We start from the raw sequence: 20,249 nt of genomic DNA on the forward strand, positions 1-20,249 counted from the left end.
ATGACCAAAAAATGACAAATATGTGACAAAATGTGACGAAAAAATGACAAAAATGTTACAAAAAATTGACCAAAAAATGACCAAAAAATGAAAAAAATGTGACCAAAAAATGACCAAAAAATGACAAAAATGTGACAAAATGTGACGAAAAAATGACAAAAATGTTACAAAAAATTGACCAAAAAATGACCAAAAAATGACAAAAATGTGACAAAAAATGACAAAAAATTTATAAAAAATTGACGAAAAAATTAAAAAAAATGTGACAAAAAATGACCAAAAAATGATGAAAAAGTTACAAATTGAGTTGAATACCCCCTAGTGGCTCCCGACCCCCAGGTTGAGAACCCCTGCTTTAGAGCTAAAGGGTTAACAAAAAAAACAAAAAAAAAAAAAAAAAAGGGGCGATACTATCAGGATTTTGTCTTTCGGACTCCAGCGCCCTCTAGCGGCCCAACAGTGTCTCCCATCGTCCCTAATCTCGGCCCGCAGCAGCGGAGCGCGCAGACGCACACGGTGGGCTCCAGAGTACCCCCCCCCCCCCCCCCGCCCCGCCGCCTGTTGCTCCTGCTCCCCAGACCCAGGTCCGGCTGAGAGAAGCCCCTGAGCTCCTCTCCGGTTCCACAGCGGGACAGACCAGCGCCCGTGTCCGCCCTCGGAGCCGCCGTGGATCGGCTCGACGCGCCGTGAGATGTGGAGTACGCGCGCGCACAGGACTTATCCGTGATCTGCGATGGAGAAAACACTGGTGGAGGATGACTGCGTTGATTCCGGAGCTGAGACCGGGGGGTGAGTTGGATCAGAACCACCGGGATACATGTTTAAAACCAGAAAGTATCAGTATTTTCACATGGGTTACACTGTGGGGGGTGTTTTCAGGGTAAGCAGCTGATCCGTGGAGTCTCTTGTTTGGTCTGTTTGGTCCAGTTTCATTCAATGCAACAGCTCTGGACTATTAGAGTTCTTTTGAGCCCCAATGAAGCTGGGAAAGTGAAAAAGGCAACTCTACATTTCTGGCTAATACACTTTTTTTTTTTTTTTTGGAGTGGAAATCCTTGTCTATTCCAGTGGTTCTCAACCTTTTAGAGCCGCGACCCCCATTGAAAACAGGGACATTTAACCCCTTAACTCCCGCCTGAACCGAGTCTTCAGTTTGGCTTTACCCCCAATCCAAAAGCTTCTGGAAAAAAAGGTGGGAAAATAGCGACAGAACTGAGACGAAAACAATGATGGAAATGTGACGAAAAAGTGACGAAAAATGGATGAAAAAGTGGCAAAAATGTCACGAGAAATTGATGAAAAAATGACGGAAAAATGACAAAAAATGTGACAAAAATGTAACAAAAATAAGACAAAAATTTGATTAAAAATTGACGAAAAAATGAAAAAAAAAGTGACAAAAAATGACACAAAATTGACAAAATTTGACAAAAAAATTACAAGAAATTGACCAAAAAATGAGAAAAAATGACAAAAAAATGTGACAAAAAAATTGACAAAATGTGACTAAAAATTGACAAAAATGTAACAAAAAAGGACAAAAAATTGATAAAAAATTGACAAAAAAATGAAACAAAAATTGACAAAAATGTGACAAAAAATGATGAAAAAGTTACAAAAATGAGTTGAACACCCAACAAAAAAATGATGCAAAAAAAAAATCTGCTGACGTGAGGAAAAAGATCCTCTCGGTTCAGGCGGGAGTTAAGAGGTTAACCTTTATAACTCTTAAAAAACAAAGAAAGAACAAATAATGTTACCCTGGTAAAACAGCATGTTTGCTACAACACCATAATAATAATATTAAAATATATATTTTATCTATATGCTCTGGCGACCCTCCCAAAATTGTCTCACGACCCCCTAGTGGGTCCCGACCCCCAGGTTGAGAAGCCCTGGTCTATTCTCTTCACTTCTAGGAGTAGCTGGTCCTCAAACACTATGGTACACAGGGGCGGACTGGCCAGAGCACAGAAGGGCCACCGGTCCCGCCTTAACCGAGCTTTACCCAAATCTAAAAGCTAAAAAGAAAAGCATCAAAATAGCGACAAAAAAGAGGATGAAAAGAAAACAAAAATGTGCCGTAAAATGTGATGAAAAGTCAATAAAAACACGACAACAAAGCAACGAAGAGGCCACAGAAACGAAAGACGAAAACAATGATGGAAATGTGACAAAAAATGGTCGAAAAAGGGACAAAAATTTGACAAAATGTGACAAAAAAATTACAAAAATGCGACAAAAATGTGATAAAAATTTGACAAATAAAATGACAAAAATGTGATAAAAATTTGACAAATAAAATGACAAAAATGTGATAAAAATTTGACAAAATTTGACAAAAAATGTGATAAAAAATTGACGAAAAAATGGACAATAAAATGACAAAAAACAAACAAAAAATGATAGAAAAAATGTGACAAAAACACCATAAAAAAGTGACAAAAACACAACAAAAAGCCACAAAAAAGTAATGAAAAAAGAACAAAAATATGGCAAAAAATGCAGCGACTTGACTGTTGTAGGTCTCGGCTTTCAAATGAGGCGTTACATTGTTGCTCTCCAGTCGAGAAGCTTTTAGATTTGGGTAAAGCCGAACTGGAGAAAATGGTAAGTGCACATTTACGCTAATTTGGGCCAGGCTGGTCATCAGAGTCCAGGGCTGTTCTTCAGTCCCAGTCCGCCCCTGGTCCATGTCCCACTGGTGGAACTTTGGCTTCTTCAGATGCTTCATGGTTCACACCCAATCAAGGCATAATTTAGAGTAATTTACATCTAAAACAGACCTCGTTTCCACTCGATTTGATCTTGATATAGGCCTGGTTGCGCTCAGAAGGTCAGTCACATGTTTGAGAATGAATTATGTAGACAATATATATTACTGGATGCACAGGCTAAGGAGTGATCAATGTTACTTACACAGTGTCTCCATGTAAAGTGTACGGATGGTAAACGCTGTAGGCCATAAACTCAGTCATATGATCGAAGACAAAAGGACTACACAAAGATGTACAAAATACTGGACATAGGCTGCAATTGTTGGTCAAAGGGCCTATTGGGACTATTAGACTAAATTCTCCATTGATTTTCACTATTCTCACTTTGTATTGACCACAGAAGTTACACCGACAACGCTTTAACCCCTTAACTCCCACCTGAACCGAGCACATTTTCTCCAGTTTGGCTTTACCCCAGTCCTAAAGCTTCTGGAAAAAAGGTGGGGAAATAGCGACAAAACTGAGATGAAAATAATGATGGAAATGTGACAAAAAAGTGACGAAAAATGGATGAAAAAGTGGCAAAAATGTCACAAAAATGTCACAAGAAATTGACAAAAAATGGTCGAAAAAATGACAAAAATGTGACAAAAAAATTACAAAAATGCGACAAAAATGTGATAAAAAATTTGACAAAAAAAGACAAAAATGTGATTTAAAAAAATGACAAAAATGTGATAAAAAATGGACGAAAAAATGATAGAAATGTGATAAATATTTGACAAAAAATTACAAAAATGTGATAAAAAATGACAAAAATGTGATAAAAAATGGACAAAAAATGACCAAAAAATGGCAAAAAAATGACGAAAATGTGACTAAAAAATGACAAAAATGTGATAAAAAATGGACGAAAAAATGAGAGAAATGTGATAAATATTTGACAAAAAATGACTAAATGTGATGAAAAATGGATGAAAAAATGACAGAAATGTGATAAAAAAATTGACAAAAAATTGACAAAAAATGACAAAAAAATGACAAAAAAAATGACAAAAAAATGACGAAAATGTGATAAAAAAATGACAAAAATGTGACTAAAAAATGACAAAAATGTGATAAAAAATTGACGAAAAAATGACAAAAAAATTATGAAAATGTGATTAAAAAAAATGACAAAAAAGTGATGAAAAATGGACAAAAAAATGACAGAAATGTGATTTAAAAAAATTGACAAAAAATGAAAAAAAATGACAAAAAATGGATGAAAAAATGATAGAAATGTGATAAAAATTTGACAAAAAAATACAAAAATATGACTACTAATGTGACTAATGAGTTGACTACCTAAAATGTGATGACGTGAGGAAAAAGATCCTCTGGGTTCAGGCGGGAGTTAAGAGGTTAAAGCAGCTCCTGAATCTGTAACTGACCCGGCTGACTGTGCGTTAAACAGATGAATGGGCGCACACACTTCAGCTGCTATTGTATACGGCTTAGCGTTTCATTACTTTGTAGGATTATAATGCATGAATAATATGATTTCAAAAGAAAGTCTTATTGTAATCCAGAGCTGACTGCTTTCACTTTGGCCTGGAGCAGAATAAAGGCCAGTTAAAAAAAAATTGTGAAAGTTTGGAACAGTGTGTCTGATATTTCAACAAACATCGCCAAAGTTCCCTTGAAAAAGTAATCGAATTGTTCCTTACGTATTAGTGACGTAATTGCTTGATTTCAAAAGTAACTAAGATATAGTTCAAGTTACTTTATTAGTTACATTCAGCAGCTGCCGGCAATACCCTCACTGCTTCAGCAAACAGATGACAACTGGTTTTGCCAATGGAAGTGTATTTTGTAACTTTATTGCTGACACAAGCTCAAAATAATGACTGTGTTTCAAGCGAGAAAACGAGCATCTCCGTCGTTTGTTCAGTGGTGACGTCACAGCTCGACTTCCTGGTACAGAAATGTGCGAGAAACTACAAAAAACTCTTTAATATCACAATCAATATTTCTGAAACTCCACAGAAAGTTACTGAACATACTTATTTATCAGGCCCATTAGCCAAAAATGCTGCACCTACTGCTATAAAAGTAATATTTACCAAAATCTCTACATCCAGGTTTAGCGGAGATAAATGCTAATGGCGCAGCAGCTACGCTAACCCCGGAAGAAGTGACTTTAGTAAATATTACTTTTTCAGCAGTAGGTGCGGCATTTTTGGCTAATGAGTCTGAGAAATAAGTCGGTTCAGTAACTCTCTGCTGAGTTTCAGAAATATTGATGGCTGTTTTTAAGAGTTTTTAATGTTTTTTTGTCGCATATTTGCCGCTCTGCTCGGACCCGGAAGCAGAAGTCGTGACGTCACACTTAAAGGAACAGGCCACCGTTTTTACATACTGAGATATGTTCTTACCTTAGCTTTGACGAGTTCTTTAGGACCTGTCTGATCTTCAGTCACATAAACACAGCGCAGACGGCGTTAGCATTTAGCCTCTCCCTCTCTCCTCTATAGCTCCAAAACAGGTCAAGATAGAAGCTACCAAGCTCTTCCACGTTTTCCCTATTTAAATATGGTTACGTGAAGTGTTCCACTACAAAGTATAATTACACAAAATTAAACAATGTGGATTTTCTAAGCAGATAAAAGGGGGGACTATATTGTAAGGCGTAATAATACCAGGAGTAGTTCGAAATCCGGGGCTAAATGCTAACGCCGTCTGCGCTGTGTTTACGTGACTGAAGGCACGGGTGGAGACCAGACAGGTCCTAAAGAACTCGTCTAAGGTAAGAACATATCTCAGTATGCAAAAACGGTGGCCTGTTCCTTTAATGTTAATTAGGCATTACACTAAGGCAGTGTTTCTGAATCTGAAGGCCTAGAAGCTCAAATCAGGACTAAACCGGATCTAAAAGGGGCCTAAATACATTTTAATTAGTGTGTAAACCATGTCGAAACATCAAAAATCTAAATGATATGCTTCTGCTCGACATCTTTCTTGAGCCACTTTGATTATGACAAAGATAACAAACCAGGCTTCGTCATTTCCCCGTCTCTTTGCAGCTGCTAAACAAAGATGTGCCTCTGTTCTTCTTCTTCTGGTACGTCCCTGCATTTTGTGTCAGTCCCATTAGACGTAGCCCTGTCCCGGGGTAGATCTGTGGACGGATACTCGTGTCAGTGGTGCTTGTGGTCCTTTCACGGCAGAGGCGGCTGACGTGTTTGTGTGAATAGGCGTCCTGTCACAGTCACCTGGGCCACGTAACCACATCACGCAGCTGCTGTGACTAACCTCGGTCATGTGGACGAGGCGCAAATCAGGGGCGGACTGGCCATATGTTCATTCTGGAAGAGCACAGAGGGGCCACTGGCTCTAGGGCCACCGGTCTGGCCCCTCACTTTACCTTCCCCTTACCCCCCGGGCGCAACCGAGCTTCACCCAAATCTAAAAGCTTAAAGGAAAAGCATCCAAAAACATAAATGTGCTGGAAAAGTAACAAAAAAGCGACAAAAACAAAACAAAATGTGACAAAAACGTGACGACAAAGCGATGAAAAAACCACAAAAACATGACCAAAAAAACCCCCGAAAAACAAGAGGCGAAACCACAATGGTAAAGTGACAAAAAAGTTACAAAAATGAACAACAAAAATGCCAGGTGTGACAAAAAGTTACCGTCACTTTTCTAGATTTTAGCTTTCAAATGAGGCGTTACAGAGTCAAGAAGCTTTGGGATTTGGGTAAAGCCGAACTGGAGAAAATGCTCTCGGTTAAAGGGCCTATAAGGAGTTTAAACATGTTAAAACTACTTAAAAGTATTTTCCTCCCCCTACATGTTCCAGCCATGTCCTAATGTGTAGAATGAGCTCAGACCTGTTCACCACAACTGCCTCTAAAATCACTTAAAGGCAGAGCCGTGGGAAGATGTTTTAGTTAGGGGGCGCTGAGGAACAAAATTTACCCCCAAAATACTTTTTCTGTGCGTAAATCCTATTTATTAACCTCTTAACTCCCGCCTGAACCGAGAGCATTTTCTCCAGTTCAGCTTTACCCAAATCCTGTAGGCCAGTGTAAGACCTACAAAACTTTATTGATCTTTTTCCTCACATCAGATTTTTTTTCATCACTTTTTTTGTTGGGCAGTCGTCTCATTTTTGTCAAATTTTCGTGACTTTTTTGTCAATTTTTCGGCCATTTTTGTCATTTTTGTAAATTTTTTCTCACTTTTTCGTCAATGTTTTCTCACTTTTTTCACATTTTCATCCTTGTTTTCGTCTCAGTTTTGTCGCTATTTTCACACCTTTTTTCCAGAAGCTTTTGGACTGGGGTAAAGCTGGAGAAAATGTGCTCGGTTCAGGTGGGAGTTAAGGGGTTAATATTGCCTGCAGTTCACAAACTATCCACCAGGGGATGCTGCAGCGCCCTCAGCACCCTGGGTTCCCACGGCCTTGCTTAAAGTCACTTTAAAAAGGAGTTAATTCGGGTCTGAAGTGCCGTCATGCACGAGCTTAATATAGAAGCTGCAGTTACAAATAAGACCTGAGGTGGCAGTAGTGAGTATAAAATGGTTAACTTGCATCTAGCCCCTTTAAGCAGGACTGTACCTGCTGGGGGTGGATGTGTGAATGTGGCTTTAGAGCCTCCTGGTTTTGTGCCTGTTTTAGAGCGTGGTGTCCTGCACTGGTCAGATCCTCCTCCTTCCTCCTGCACAGCTCCTACACATGACAAAAACGCTTAAAAAATGTGATGAAAATTTGGTGCCAACGCAACAAAAAAGATAGGATCAGTCTTAGCTTTCAAATGAGCCGCTACACTGGCCAAGAAGCTTTTAGATTCGGGTAAAGCCAAACCTGTCTGGTCTTTGTGCCCATGGAAGAGCGTGGTAGCTTCCAACTTCAGAGGCCAAATGCTAGCAACATCTTTGGTCGTTTTGCGTGACTGAGCGCACACACAAAGACCAGACAGGTACACATCAACTTGTCTAAGCTCAAGCAAGAACATACCGTAAATGCTCTAATACAGGCCGGGGCCTTTATTTACTCAAGGGCATCTAGGACCAGGCCTTTATTGGAACCAGGCCACAATTAGAGACAGGCCTTTATTTCTATTTGAGCAAAACGGACGACCAGGAAAACGAAGAAAAACGACATTTGTGTCCATTTGCACCTAAAATATTAGGTTCATTTATTAATTAACATTTCAAACCCTCTCCCAGCGGCTGGAACATTGATGCCTTTTATTTTGTCGGGACAACAGGAAGTGTTTCGTTGCTGTTAGCGGAGCTTTGACATCAATGTCACCGCAGGTTTCTGTTTCGTTTTTACCGGACCGGATTATTTGTTGTTATCTTGTGTAAAAGGCGAGTTTAGACGGAGCGTTTGTGTTTGTGATCGATCATGAGACTGACCCGAGAGAAGACGAGACGCTCGCGCTGATGGGAGGAGTTATTTTGAGGCGTGGGACTGACCTGCACACGGAGCAGCTGGACGTGCTTTGAAGACGCGATGGTGACTTTATTAAAACCCTGGAGGGTCACACAACATTTGTTTCTTACCCTGTTTCCAAATATGGTCACAGGAGGTTTGAAAAGTGGCTAAATCTGTGTCAAAGTTACGCTCGGATCAGCTCCTCTGCAGCGTCCCCCTCGGCCCGGGTTCAGTTTGTTACTTCCTGCACGTGAGTTTTCATTTACACCAGTATGAGACAAATTCCTAACATGGGGAATATTTCTACTGCTATAGTTTCTAATAAAAGCCCCGGCCTGTTTTAGAGACCGGCTTTAATTTGCCTCCGCCAGCCGCGAACCCGGCCCCTGTCAGAGACCCGGCCGCTCATGGAATACAGGCCAGTATTAGAGAATTTACGGTTTCTCAGTATGAAAAAACTGTGTCCTGTTCCTTTAAGGTTTTGCATAATTAATTAAATGACTTTTAAGGCCCTGTTTTGTGCCTCGCTTTCGTACAACCTTCCCTTTAAAACCTGCTCAGTTTCGTCGCCTCGAAAGGTTCTGAGTTTTTAACCTTTCAGACTTGGCTCGGTTCTTAAATGTCGACTTCGCTGTAGACATAAACTAAAATCGCCCACAGGAAGGAAGCGTGTGGTCCGTGCCATATTTTTAAATTTACACTTTGCCAGTAATTTGGGTCTGGAAACTCCGCCTTTGTGCGCCCTGGTGGATCCATAAAACACGAACGGCACATTTTAGAGACTTGCGGGCTTTCCCCTTTAAAGCGCGCGGGACACCTCCTGAACTGTGGAGTGGTTTAGTGCCGAGAGCTGGCCGGCCGCCTCCCTCCCCTGTCCTCTCCTCTGTAGTTTATTGTATCTGGAAGGAGATGAGTTAAAAAACAAAACAAAGAGTGAAACAACGGTGTGGGATCCGGACGCGAGAAACGGAACGGTAAAAAGAAACAATCCGGCCAAACTCGAACTGAAAAACCCAAGAGGGGGATGAAATCACTGACACATGCGCTCGACGGCTGCTGCTAAATACTTCCACTGCAACTACTATATAATACAAGCTGACTGTGTACACATGTGTGAGATTATGGGAGTTTAGAAGTAGCCGGTACAGCACAAGGTAAAGCAATTATGGAAAACATGTCCAATTTGATTTACTGCCTAACCTCAAAACCTTCGAAACTTCTTGAAAAAAGCACCAAAATGAGGATAAAAACACGATGAAAAAGCACCAACAAAAGTTCCGACAAAGCAACAAAAAAGTGTCAATAATACGACTAAAAAGTGATGACAATGTGGTCACAACGCAATAAATAAGTTTAGATGAATTTTCCACCGGAAAAAGGTGGTTTCCCCTCTTCAGGTCGGTGGGGAGTCCTTACCTCAAGTGGAGGAGTTCAAGTATCTCGGGGTCTTGTTCTCAGTGAGGGACGGATGGAGCGTGAGATCGATAGACGGATCGGTGCGGCGTCAGCAGTGATGCGGTCGCTGTATCGGTCTGTCGTGGTGAAGAGGGAGCTGAGTCAGGGCAAAGCTCTCGATTTACCGATCGCTCTACGTTCCCACCCTCACCTATGGTCATGAGATTTGGGTCATGACCGAAAGGACAAGATCGCGAATACAAGCGTCCGAAATGAGTTTCCTTCGCAGGGTGGCTGGAGGAGCTCAGTTACCCGGGAGGAGCTCGGAGTAGAGTCGCTGCTCCTTCACGTCGAAAGGAGCAGCTGAGGTGGCTCGGGCATCTGTTCCGGATACCTCCTGGTCGCCTCCCGCGGGAGGTGTTCCAGGCATGTCCTAGTGGGACAAGGCCTCGTGGAAGACCCAGGACACGCTGGTGGGACTATGTCTCCGAGCTGGCCTGGTGTCGCCTCGGGGTCCCCCCAGAACAGCTGGAGGAGGTGTGTGTGGATCGGGAAGTTTGGGCATCTCTGCTGAGACTGCTGCCCCCGCGACCCGGCCCCGGATAAAGCGGAAGAAAATGGATGGATGAATTTTGTAGGTCTTGGCTTTCAAATGAGGCGTCAAACTGGCCTATAGGCTGTCGTCAATACATTTAATACAAGCCCAAGGCAAGATGTGATTCTATTTTTGGTTGATTTCGATATGTTAAAGCAGTACTGAGTAACGTGTTTACCTTAATAAATCCTTTTCGTAGTCCCTGTGGGGGTGATACAAGTGTTAATGGGATGATTGGAGGGTCTTTCATCTCCCCCTGGTGTCTCTGGCCGGAAAACCTTGTTTGCAACTTCTCTGCCACCGGACCGGAGTCACCAATACACACTAATGGAATCACGAAGAAGAAGCTAACAGGCTAACGGGAAAAGCTAACTTTGTGCTAGCGTCACTTAAACAGTATTTACAGCCAAGTTTGAGTGAAAAAAAAATATTTCCATTGTATAATTGGATGAACAATATCCCTCTCTGTCTTTTCTGTCAGCGTAGTATTTACTCTCCAAGACAATTAATGCAGTTGCGCTTATGGCCTCTAGGGGCATGAGTTACTTAGTACCGCTTTAATCTGACCATATTAAAGGGATATTTCAGGATTTTTGACATAGGGCCATATAAATGTCTGTGTCAATAGAGTAATTTTAACCATTTTGCATTTAAAATACCTTATATTTGAGCAGCATCAGCTTCTTGGTTGTATAAGCTACTCAGCGGTGGAGTGATCTGCTAGAAAATAGTCCCTCAAAACACGATCATTCATGTGATGCAGGTCAGTTTTATTCCAAACATGATTCTATGGACACAGACATTTATATGGTTAGTCTGGTGTTATCAGTGATTTGCCTCAGGTGCTCTGTGGAGCGGGTCACACTGTTTTTAATGCAGGCTAGCTGATACCATAGACATGCACTAGCCTAGCATTAGCCTAGCGCCACGAAACTCCTCAAATTTAAGAATGACAATGAACAAAAAAATATATCTCCAGAAATCAGCAACACTCTGGATAACGAGGAAATGAGGCCCTATTTCAAACATCCTGAAATATCCCTTTAACATTAGTGTGATTTTTCAAATATACGTTGTAGTTTGGGCTCGTGGTGGCCAGTAACTTTAGAAAACCCACTCGCCACAGTGACCAAAAAAAGTTTATGTCAAGCCCCAGTGACAATTTTCGGGGCCCCAGCCAAAAGAGTTTGGGAACCCCTGTGTTTAATGACACTGGTGTAAATCATTTGTTTTCTTTTGAGCTGAGGTTTTTGTAAAATGTCTGTGTAAGTTCATAAATCAGCTGCATGTATCATCATGCACTACAAAAACTAAATATCAAGCATTGGCTTAAATGACTTAAATTGAGGAAATGTTTCTTGTTTTGAGCGGTTTTCACTCATTTAGACACTTTTTCCTGATCGGACCAAGATTATTTTGCTTGTTTGAGGACATTTCAGACCAGTTCTATGGTAAATATCGCTTGAAATAAGAAAGTAAAACTGCCAATGGGACAAGACCATTTTTCTTACCCCGTTGGGAGAGAAACGTACTTGAAAAAACGGCGAAATGTATCGAAACGAGTCAGAAACATCTCAGAACAAGTGAAATAATCTAGGTCAAATGCCCAACTACATCTTAACTAGTCAAAATAACAAAAATTTGGATTATTGTGCTCAAATTGAGACTTCTTAACTAACTTTGCAGTGTGAAAAATCGAAAATTGAGATTGATCAATGTTAGAAACAACCTTACCACGATCTTCAACCAATCAAAGTAACCAATCGAAAAGTGTGTGTCTTGCATTTAAAGGACAGATTTCCAAACCATTTCCAAATCCTTTCAGAGCGACTGAACGACTGCACGACTCATGTGGCTCGTCCCGACACAGCAGGGACATGAATGAATCCCCACATTTCATCTGTGTCTCTTAAACAAAGCCGTGCATTGTCTCCTGTTCATCCCGGGCTCTTCTTTATAATCACATCCATACATTTGTCTGTGCGTCTTTCCACGTCCTCAGCCAACTTTTCTTCCCTCTGCTTCGTATCTGTGTCTCTATATGGATTGAGGAGGTTGAGAGAAGCCCCATGTTTTCAGGAAGAGGAGTCTTTATATCTTGAATACACTTTAAATCCACTGAGCGTTTAAGAACCGCTTCGCTCAGCAAGGAGGAAGACCGACACCTCTGCGTTGGAAGAGAGAAATCACAGCTGCGACTTTGTTGTTTTTCATGGAGTTTAGACGAAGTTCTCAAGTGGGTTGTGGGAGAATCTTCAGTGGACTCTCAGTATTTACACAGACATATTTCAAATGAGGCTGGTCTAGAGTAGGACTGGACGATACTGAGGGACTTTCTCGATTACGATGATGCGATATTTTTGCAAACTCTCAGAAATATACAAAAACGTGCCGCAAACATCTTAATTCACATTGCCCTTTTCCCCCTGAATTTTCCCTATTACCCTCCAGTTCAGCTTTCCCAAATCTTTTTTTTTGTTGAAAACTTTATTTAAACATTTTCAGTTTAATACACATACATATCGTGCCAGCCAGTGGCACACATACGCATCCAATTATGTATATAAATACAAGTAAAAACAAACAAAAGCATGACACAACATCCCAAAAAAAACAAAAACAAAAAACAAAACAAACAAAACAAACAAAGGCTGCAGTGTGCACATATCTTGCAGACATTGAAGCGATTTTAATGGCTACTCAAAACAGTCAGCCACACAGTCATACACCAGTAAATGGCAAACTCTCTACAAATTCAATGAAGGATGACCATGTTCTATAATATTTACATTGAGACCCTTGCAAACTATATCTTAAATATTCTATCTGCAAACAGGACATTACCTCTCTAACCCAGTGAATGAAAGAGGGGGGGTGTGAGTCTTTCCATTTCAGAAGAATTAACCTTCGGGCCAAAAGAGAGCAGAAAGCGACTGCATTAGTTTGGAATGAAGTTATACCTTGTTGGTTCAAAAGAACACCAAAAACTGCAGTAATTGGATTAGGATCTATTGTCTTTTTACAGAGAAAAGAAAAGGCTTTAAAAATGTCAGTCCAAAAACTGTTCAAATCACCACATCCCCAGAACATGTGACCCATAGTAGCAGGGGATTGTTTACATCTTGGGCACCCGTCATCAGTAGTGTTATATATTTTGGCCAACTTTGCTTTTGTCAGATAAGCAGCTTTACCCAAATCTAAGACCCTGTCCATACGATGTCAAGCTGAGGACCAAACACAAACATATTTTATCAGTCCAGTGTATCGTCCATACGAGCCGGCGTTTTGAGGGTCTGTAAGCGAACATTTTCCAAACTAGGTCCCAGAGGAAAGATCTCAAAACGCCGTTTACGTGGCGGCTCTGTTGTTACGACGTCTCTGCAACTTTTACTAAAGCGATGACATCACAGCTCCAGAGTCTGTGATCCAGAATCTACTGACCTTATAATGAGCTTTACTGGATCTATGATGGTTTGACTCCGCCCCTCTTTGCTCCACTGCCGCCCACAAGCCACAGGTGACGAGTAGAAAAACTCGAGTCAGTAGGGCTGCTCGATTATTGAAAAAATAATAATCACGATTATTTGTGTCATAATTGAAATCACGATTATTCAAATTATTTGTTGCCTTTAAAAAAAAGTCTATCTTTATTTTATTCATTTATTAATCAAAACACTACACTACACTTTATGTTTTCTGGACAGTCATAAAAGTACAAATGATTTCAAGTTTGCCTTGATAAAGGAGAGGTCCCTGTTTCACACCTGCCCCCTGCTGGCCGGCCCTCACACCTGCGCAAGCAAACTGAGCGGCGCGGCCTGATGACATCATCACACAGCGCCGTTTGTTTTTATGTCAGACAAAAGCATGAGCCATGGCAGGTGGAATGAGAAGGGAAAATCCCAGCGCCGTGAAATAACGCAAGTCTGCTTTGCCAAAGAAAAAAAAATGGCCAAAAAAAATGTTTGGGAAAAAAAATAGAAAAATAAATAAATAATTATAATCGATTTTTTGCGATGATGCTAGTTTTGTAATTGTTTACTGTTTTAGTCGAAATCGTAATCGAATTTCGACTAATTGCACAGCCCTACGAGTCAGTCTGTGTGTTTGGACTGACAGTAAAAGTCACTGACAGGTTTTTCTGCTTTAGTCCCGTCACGTCTGAAGAATAAACTCTCCTCCTCGTCTCTTCTGTGGATCCTAAATCCTTGAATCCGTTTCATTTTCACTGTTTACATTCCACATAAGTTTACTGCACATGCGCCTCTACATCCTGTTCTATCATCTGTGTTAGCGTCACAGCGCCTCACACAGGCCTGGAGGATGAACTGCGCCGTTTTCACAGACCTGAGTCGACCCATGTGGACGCTCACATTTACTGAGCTGCTTCAGGCTCACAAAGAAAGTTTCCGAAAACCAAAAACCGTGTTGTCTTCGTGTGGATATCGCCTAAAAGCTTCTCAACCGGAGTTCGCAGCTTGTAGGCCAGTGTCACGCCTCATTTGAAAGCTAAGCCCTAGAACTGATCGAACCGTATCTTTTTCCTTGCATTGTTGCCGCATTTTTGTTGAGTTTTTGTCACTTTGCTGCTGCCCTTTCACAGCTTTTATTTGTTGCCAGTATTTAGACACTGTTTGTTGTGTATTGATCCTCGTTTTCTTCTCGTTTTTCAAGAGGCTTTTCGATGTGGGTAAAGCCAAACTGGAGAACATGTGCTCGGTCCACGTAGGAGTTAATATAATATTGTAATACTGCACACACTTGATGAACATGGATACAAATATGGAATGAGTCTGTTCCATTTTTTCATCTCTGCCGTGAGAGATACTTCAGTGTATATCAGTTTATATCTGTCTGTAAAGAAGTGACCCTCAGTTGTGTTAATTCCCTGTATGTTCCTATATATTCCTGTTACCCCCCAGAATTTTGCAGCTCTCGCTTTCCCACTGACGAGTTATATACAGGACTAATGTGTCTTTATCTGATGAAGTAGTTGTCGTGGCGATGATGGTGAAAGAAGATGTTCCAGTTCTAGTCGTGGTCGTTCTAGGTGATTCATTTGACATTGTTGCTGTGAGTCGGATTGATAACATCCTGCTCCAGGAAATAGACCCGTCCCGTGTGTTTTCCGTTCCTCATTATTGCGCAGAGACAGAGCCGCGTCCTCTCTGTCTGATGTCTCCTCTGGGAATAATAACCTCACCGTATCGGCTTCAGACATGCTACGTGCGAGTGGCCTCTTCCTGAGCTCAGTGTGTGCTTTATGCATCCATGGAAAGTACTTTAAAAACTGTTTACAATCATGGGAGGGATTTGTTCATTGTGTCGACTCGTGTTACCCTGACGATGTGTGACATTCATGATGATGCACATGGTGAAAAAAATGACTCCTGATGAAGCTACCAGCGTTTAAATGAGGCGTTACAGTGTTGCTCTCCAGTTAAGAAGCCTTTGGATTTGGGTAAAGCCAAACTGGAGAAAATGCTCTCGGTTAAGGCGGGGGGTAAGAGGTTAACTATGTATTTGTGGAAGAGTCGCATTTACGCTTATTTGGGCCAGGCTGACCAGAGTCCAGGGCTGTTTTTCAGTCCCAGTCTGCCCCTGATAGGGCCTCATTTCCTAGTTATCCAGAGTGTTGCTGATTTCTGGAGATATTTTTTTTTTATAATTCATGCAATTCTTATATTTGAAGAGTTTCGTGGCGCTAGGCTAATGCAAGGCTAGCACATGTCTATGGTATCAGCTATCCATCCATCCATCCATCCATTTTCTTCCGCTTTATCCGGGGCCGGGTCGCGGGGGCAGCGTCTCAGCAGAGATGCCCAAACTTCCCGATCCACACACACCTCCTCCAGCTGTTCTGACCCCGAGGCCACACCTCCTCCAGCTGTTCTGACCCCGAGGCCACACCTCCTCCAGCTGTTCTGACCCCGAGGCCACACCAGGCCAGCTCGGAGACATAGTCCCACCACCGTGTCCTGGGTCTTCCACGAGGCCTTGTCCCACTAGGACATGCCTGGAACACCTCCCGCGGGAGGCGACCAGGAGGTATCCGGAACAGATGCCCGAGCCACCTCAGCTGCTCCTTTCCACGTGAAGGAGCAGTGACTCTACTCCGAGCTCCTCCCGGGTAACTGAGCTCCTCACCCGATCTCGGAGGGTGCGCCCAGCCACCCTGCGAAGGAAACTCATTTTGGCCGCTTGTATTCACGATCTTGTCCTTACGGTCATGACCCAAATCTCATGACCACAGGTGAGGGCGGGAACGTAGATCGATCGGTAAATCGAGAGCTTTGCCCCGACTCAGCTCCCTCTTCACCACGACAGACCGATACAGCGACCGCATCACTGCTGACGCCGCACCGATCCGTCTGTCCATCTCACGCTCCATCCGTCCCTCACTCGGGAACAAGACCCCGAGATACTTGAACTCCTCCACTTGAGGTAAGGACTCCCCACCGACCTGAAGAGGGGAAGGAGAACCATGGCCTCGGATTTGGAGGTGCTGATCCCCATCCCGGCCGCTACACACTCGGCTGCAAACCGCCCCAGTGCGTGCTGAAGGTCCTGGTTCGTTGAAGCCAACAGAACAACATCATCTGCAAACAGCAGAGATGAGACTCTGAGGCTCCCAAACCAGACACCCTCCGGCCCCTGGCTGCGCCGAGAAATTCTGTCCATAAAAGTAATGAACAGAACCGGTGACAAAGGGCAGCCCTGGCGGAGACCAACACGCACCGGGAACAGGTCTGACTTACTGCCGGCAATGCGAACCAAGCTCCTGCTGCTCATACAGGGAACGGACAGCCCTTAGCAGAGGGCCCCGGACCCCATACTCCCGGAGCACCCCCTACAGGGCACCACGAGGGACGCGGTCGAACGCTTTGGTATCAGCTAGCCTGCATTAAAAACAGTGTGACCCGCTCCACAGAGCACCTGAGGCAAATCACTTATAACACCAGATTTATAACCATTTATTATACGGCTCTTCACAACGTAAGTAGAAGCTCCGTTGATTTGAATGGGAAATCCCAACGTTCTACCGGTCATTATTTTCTGATAAAGGACCTCTGAGAAAAATAATGACGCTGCCCATGGCAACGGAGTTGGTGCTTTCATATCACTCCGCGCGTACGTAGTAGCGACACTTTCTGTCCCGTCACTGAGAGAGAAGTTGGGGAATCGCTCGTGAAGTTAGCGTGAGTCTGACTTTCAATTTACCCGAAGATTCACCACCATTCCTCCAACTGCACCTTCAGCTAAGTAGCTAGGCTAGCTGCTAGCCTTGCTGCTTCTAGCCTAGCAAAACGCTGCAGCGCAACGCGCAAACTTCTGGGAACTATTTGTCACGGATGTCATTAAATAAACCTTTCGACCTTCATAAAAGCGTACGAAGTTTATGTTGTGTGTGTTCAGTTGCAAATGGCCGTATAATAAGCGGGATAATGTATAGAACGCTGGTCATTATCGGGAAAATAAGTACCTTCAGGGCGAAACCTGTCGGTACTTATTTTCCCGATAATGACCAGCGTTCTATACATTATCCCTTACATAAATGTCTGTCAGTAGAATAATTTTAACCATTTTGCATTTAAAATAACTTATATTTGAGCAGCATCAGCTTCGTGGTTGTATAAGCTACGCGGCGGCGGAGTGATCTGCTAGAAAATAGTCCCTCAAAATGCGATCATTCATGTGATGCAGGTCAGTTATATTCCAAACATTATTCTATGGACACAGACATTTATATGGTTAGTCTGTTTTTAATGCAGGCTAGCTGATACCATAGGCATGCATTAGCCTAGCGCCACTAAGCTCTTCAAACATAAGAACTGCATGAATTACAACAAAAAAATATCTCCAGAAATCAGCAACACTCTGAATAACTAGGAAATGAGGTAAAAAATCCTGAAATATCCCTTTAACCTTTTGAAGCTCATTGAGAAAATGCCAAGCATAAAGGGCGGCCATTTTGAAGAATTTCAAATATAAAACATATTTCGAGTTATGTCACCCTTTTCTTTTTTGTTCCCTAGTTACTACATAATCTCACATGTTGATTCAAAATGACTTCAATGAGAATCACACAATGTAAATAGTTAAATTAACCTCTTAACTCCCGCCTGAACCGAGAGGATCTTTTTTCTCACGTCATCAGATTTTTTTTCATCATTTTTTGTCACGTTTTTGTCATTTTTTGTCACATTTTTTTCATCAAATTTTTGTCTTTTTTTTGTTACATTTTTGTCATTTTTTTGTCACATTTTTTTAATTTTTGTGTCACATTTTTTTCTTTTTTTCGTCAATTTTTTTTATAACATTTTTGTAATTTTTTGTCATATTTTTGTAATTTTTTTGTCATATTTTGTGACATTTTTGCCACTTTTTCATCAATTTTTCGTCACTTTTTTCTCAATGTTTTCTCACTTTTTTGCCACATTTCCATCATTGTTTTCGTCTCAGTTCTGTCGCTATTTTCACAGCTTTTTCCCAGAAGCTTTTGGCCTGTCGTAAAGCCAAACTGGAGAAAATGTGCTCGGTTCAGGTGGGAGTTAAGGGGTTAAAGAAAAGCCGAGTTGACTGAACCTCTTGTCCAAACCAATAATCACTTTCACACAAGCAGGAATGTTTGGCCTCACTTAAATATACAGTAACAACATGGAAATGGGATGATAACAATTCTGAATAACAAGAGATAATGCATTTTGCTGAACTGTTTACATGTTATTACCAAGAACTATTTCGGGTAATTGACCGTAATGTCTAATGTTACCATGAAATAACGTAGGTGTGTTGTAGCTGTTTGTTATGACACCTTCAGCGCTCGGCTACTTAACAAAAGTAAAGCTCTGTCGTAGCTTCAAACCAGGAAAGTCCCACTGAGAGTCAACATCTCTTTTTCATGGGGAGTCCTGACCCCAGAGGGAACCCCCCATTCTTCACGTTGTTAGTATATTTGCGGTGGGATTCTCGGAAGAAGCGGAGGAAGGGAGAAAATGCAAAGGCCCCACCCAGCTGGAGTTACCAGTGATCAGCCAGAAAGTCTCTGAAAAACCTGTCATTTCCGATGTACTTGCTGGATTGCTGCACCTCTTCTCATTCCCACAGAAAAAGCAGCTCTGATGGCCTTCGATTTGAGGATTATTATCAAATATTCTACATAGATAAAGCACTGCCAAAACCTGCACTCAGTATCGTTTAGCAGAGGTGATAGCAGTTGGAGTAGACGTACCGTAAATGCTCTAATATGGGCCCGGGCCTTTATTTACTCAAGTGCATCTGGGACCAGGCCTTTTTTGGAACCAGGCCACAATTAGAGACAGGCCTTTATTTCTATTTGAGCAAAACGGACGACCAGGAAAATGAAGAAAAACGAGATTTGTGTCCATTTGCACCTAAAATATTAGGTTCATTTATTAATGAACATTTCAAACCCTCTCCCAGCGGCTGGAACATTGACGCCTTTTATTTTGTCGGGACAACAGGAAGTGTTTCGTTGCTGTTAGCGGAGCTTTGACATCAGTGTCACTGCAGGTTTCTGTTTCGTTTTTACCGGACCGGATTATTTGTTGTTGTCTTGTGTAAAAGGCGAGTTTAGACGGAGCGTTTGTGTTTGTGATCGATCATGAGACTGACCCGAGAGAAGACGAGACGCTCGCGCTGATGGGAGGAGTTATTTTGAGGCGTGGGACTGACCTGCACACGGAGCAGCTGGACGTGCTTTGAAGACGCGATGGAGACTTTATTAAAACCCTGGAGGGTCACACAACATTTGTTCTGTTTCCAAATATCGTCACAGGAGGTTTGAAAAGTGTCTAAATCTGTGTCAAAGTTACGCTCGGATCAGCTCCTCCGCAGCGTCCCCCTCGGCCCGGGTTCACGTTTGTTACTTCCTGCACGTGAGTTTTCATTTACACCAGTGTGAGACAAATTCCTAACATGGGGAATTTTTCTACTGCTATAGTTTCTAATAAAAGCCCCGGCCTGTTTTAAAGACCGGCTTTAATTTGCCTCTGCCAGCCGCAAACCCGGCCTCTGTCAGAGACCCGGCTGCTAATGGGATACAGGCCAGTATTAGAGAATTTACGGTACTTTCCAAAGCAAAGATCTCGTT

The 20,249-nt window shown here is 42.2% G+C and overlaps 1 protein-coding gene across 1 annotated transcript in view; it reads left to right on the forward strand.

Annotated features, from left to right (window-relative positions):
• The first annotated feature begins 658 nt into the window (after positions 1-658).
• Positions 659-20,249, forward strand: part of fam124a (family with sequence similarity 124 member A) — a 62,925-nt gene continuing 43,334 nt past the window's right edge. Inside the window, exon 1 of the mRNA XM_079563433.1 lies at positions 659-789. Within this exon, the coding sequence (XP_079419559.1) occupies positions 734-789 (56 nt within the window). The 5' untranslated portion in view covers positions 659-733. The remainder of the gene's footprint in view (positions 790-20,249) is intronic.

The sequence above is a fragment of the Gobius niger genome (genome assembly GCF_951799975.1).
Source record: "Gobius niger genome assembly, chromosome: 9".
NCBI lineage: Eukaryota > Metazoa > Chordata > Actinopteri > Gobiiformes > Gobiidae > Gobius > Gobius niger.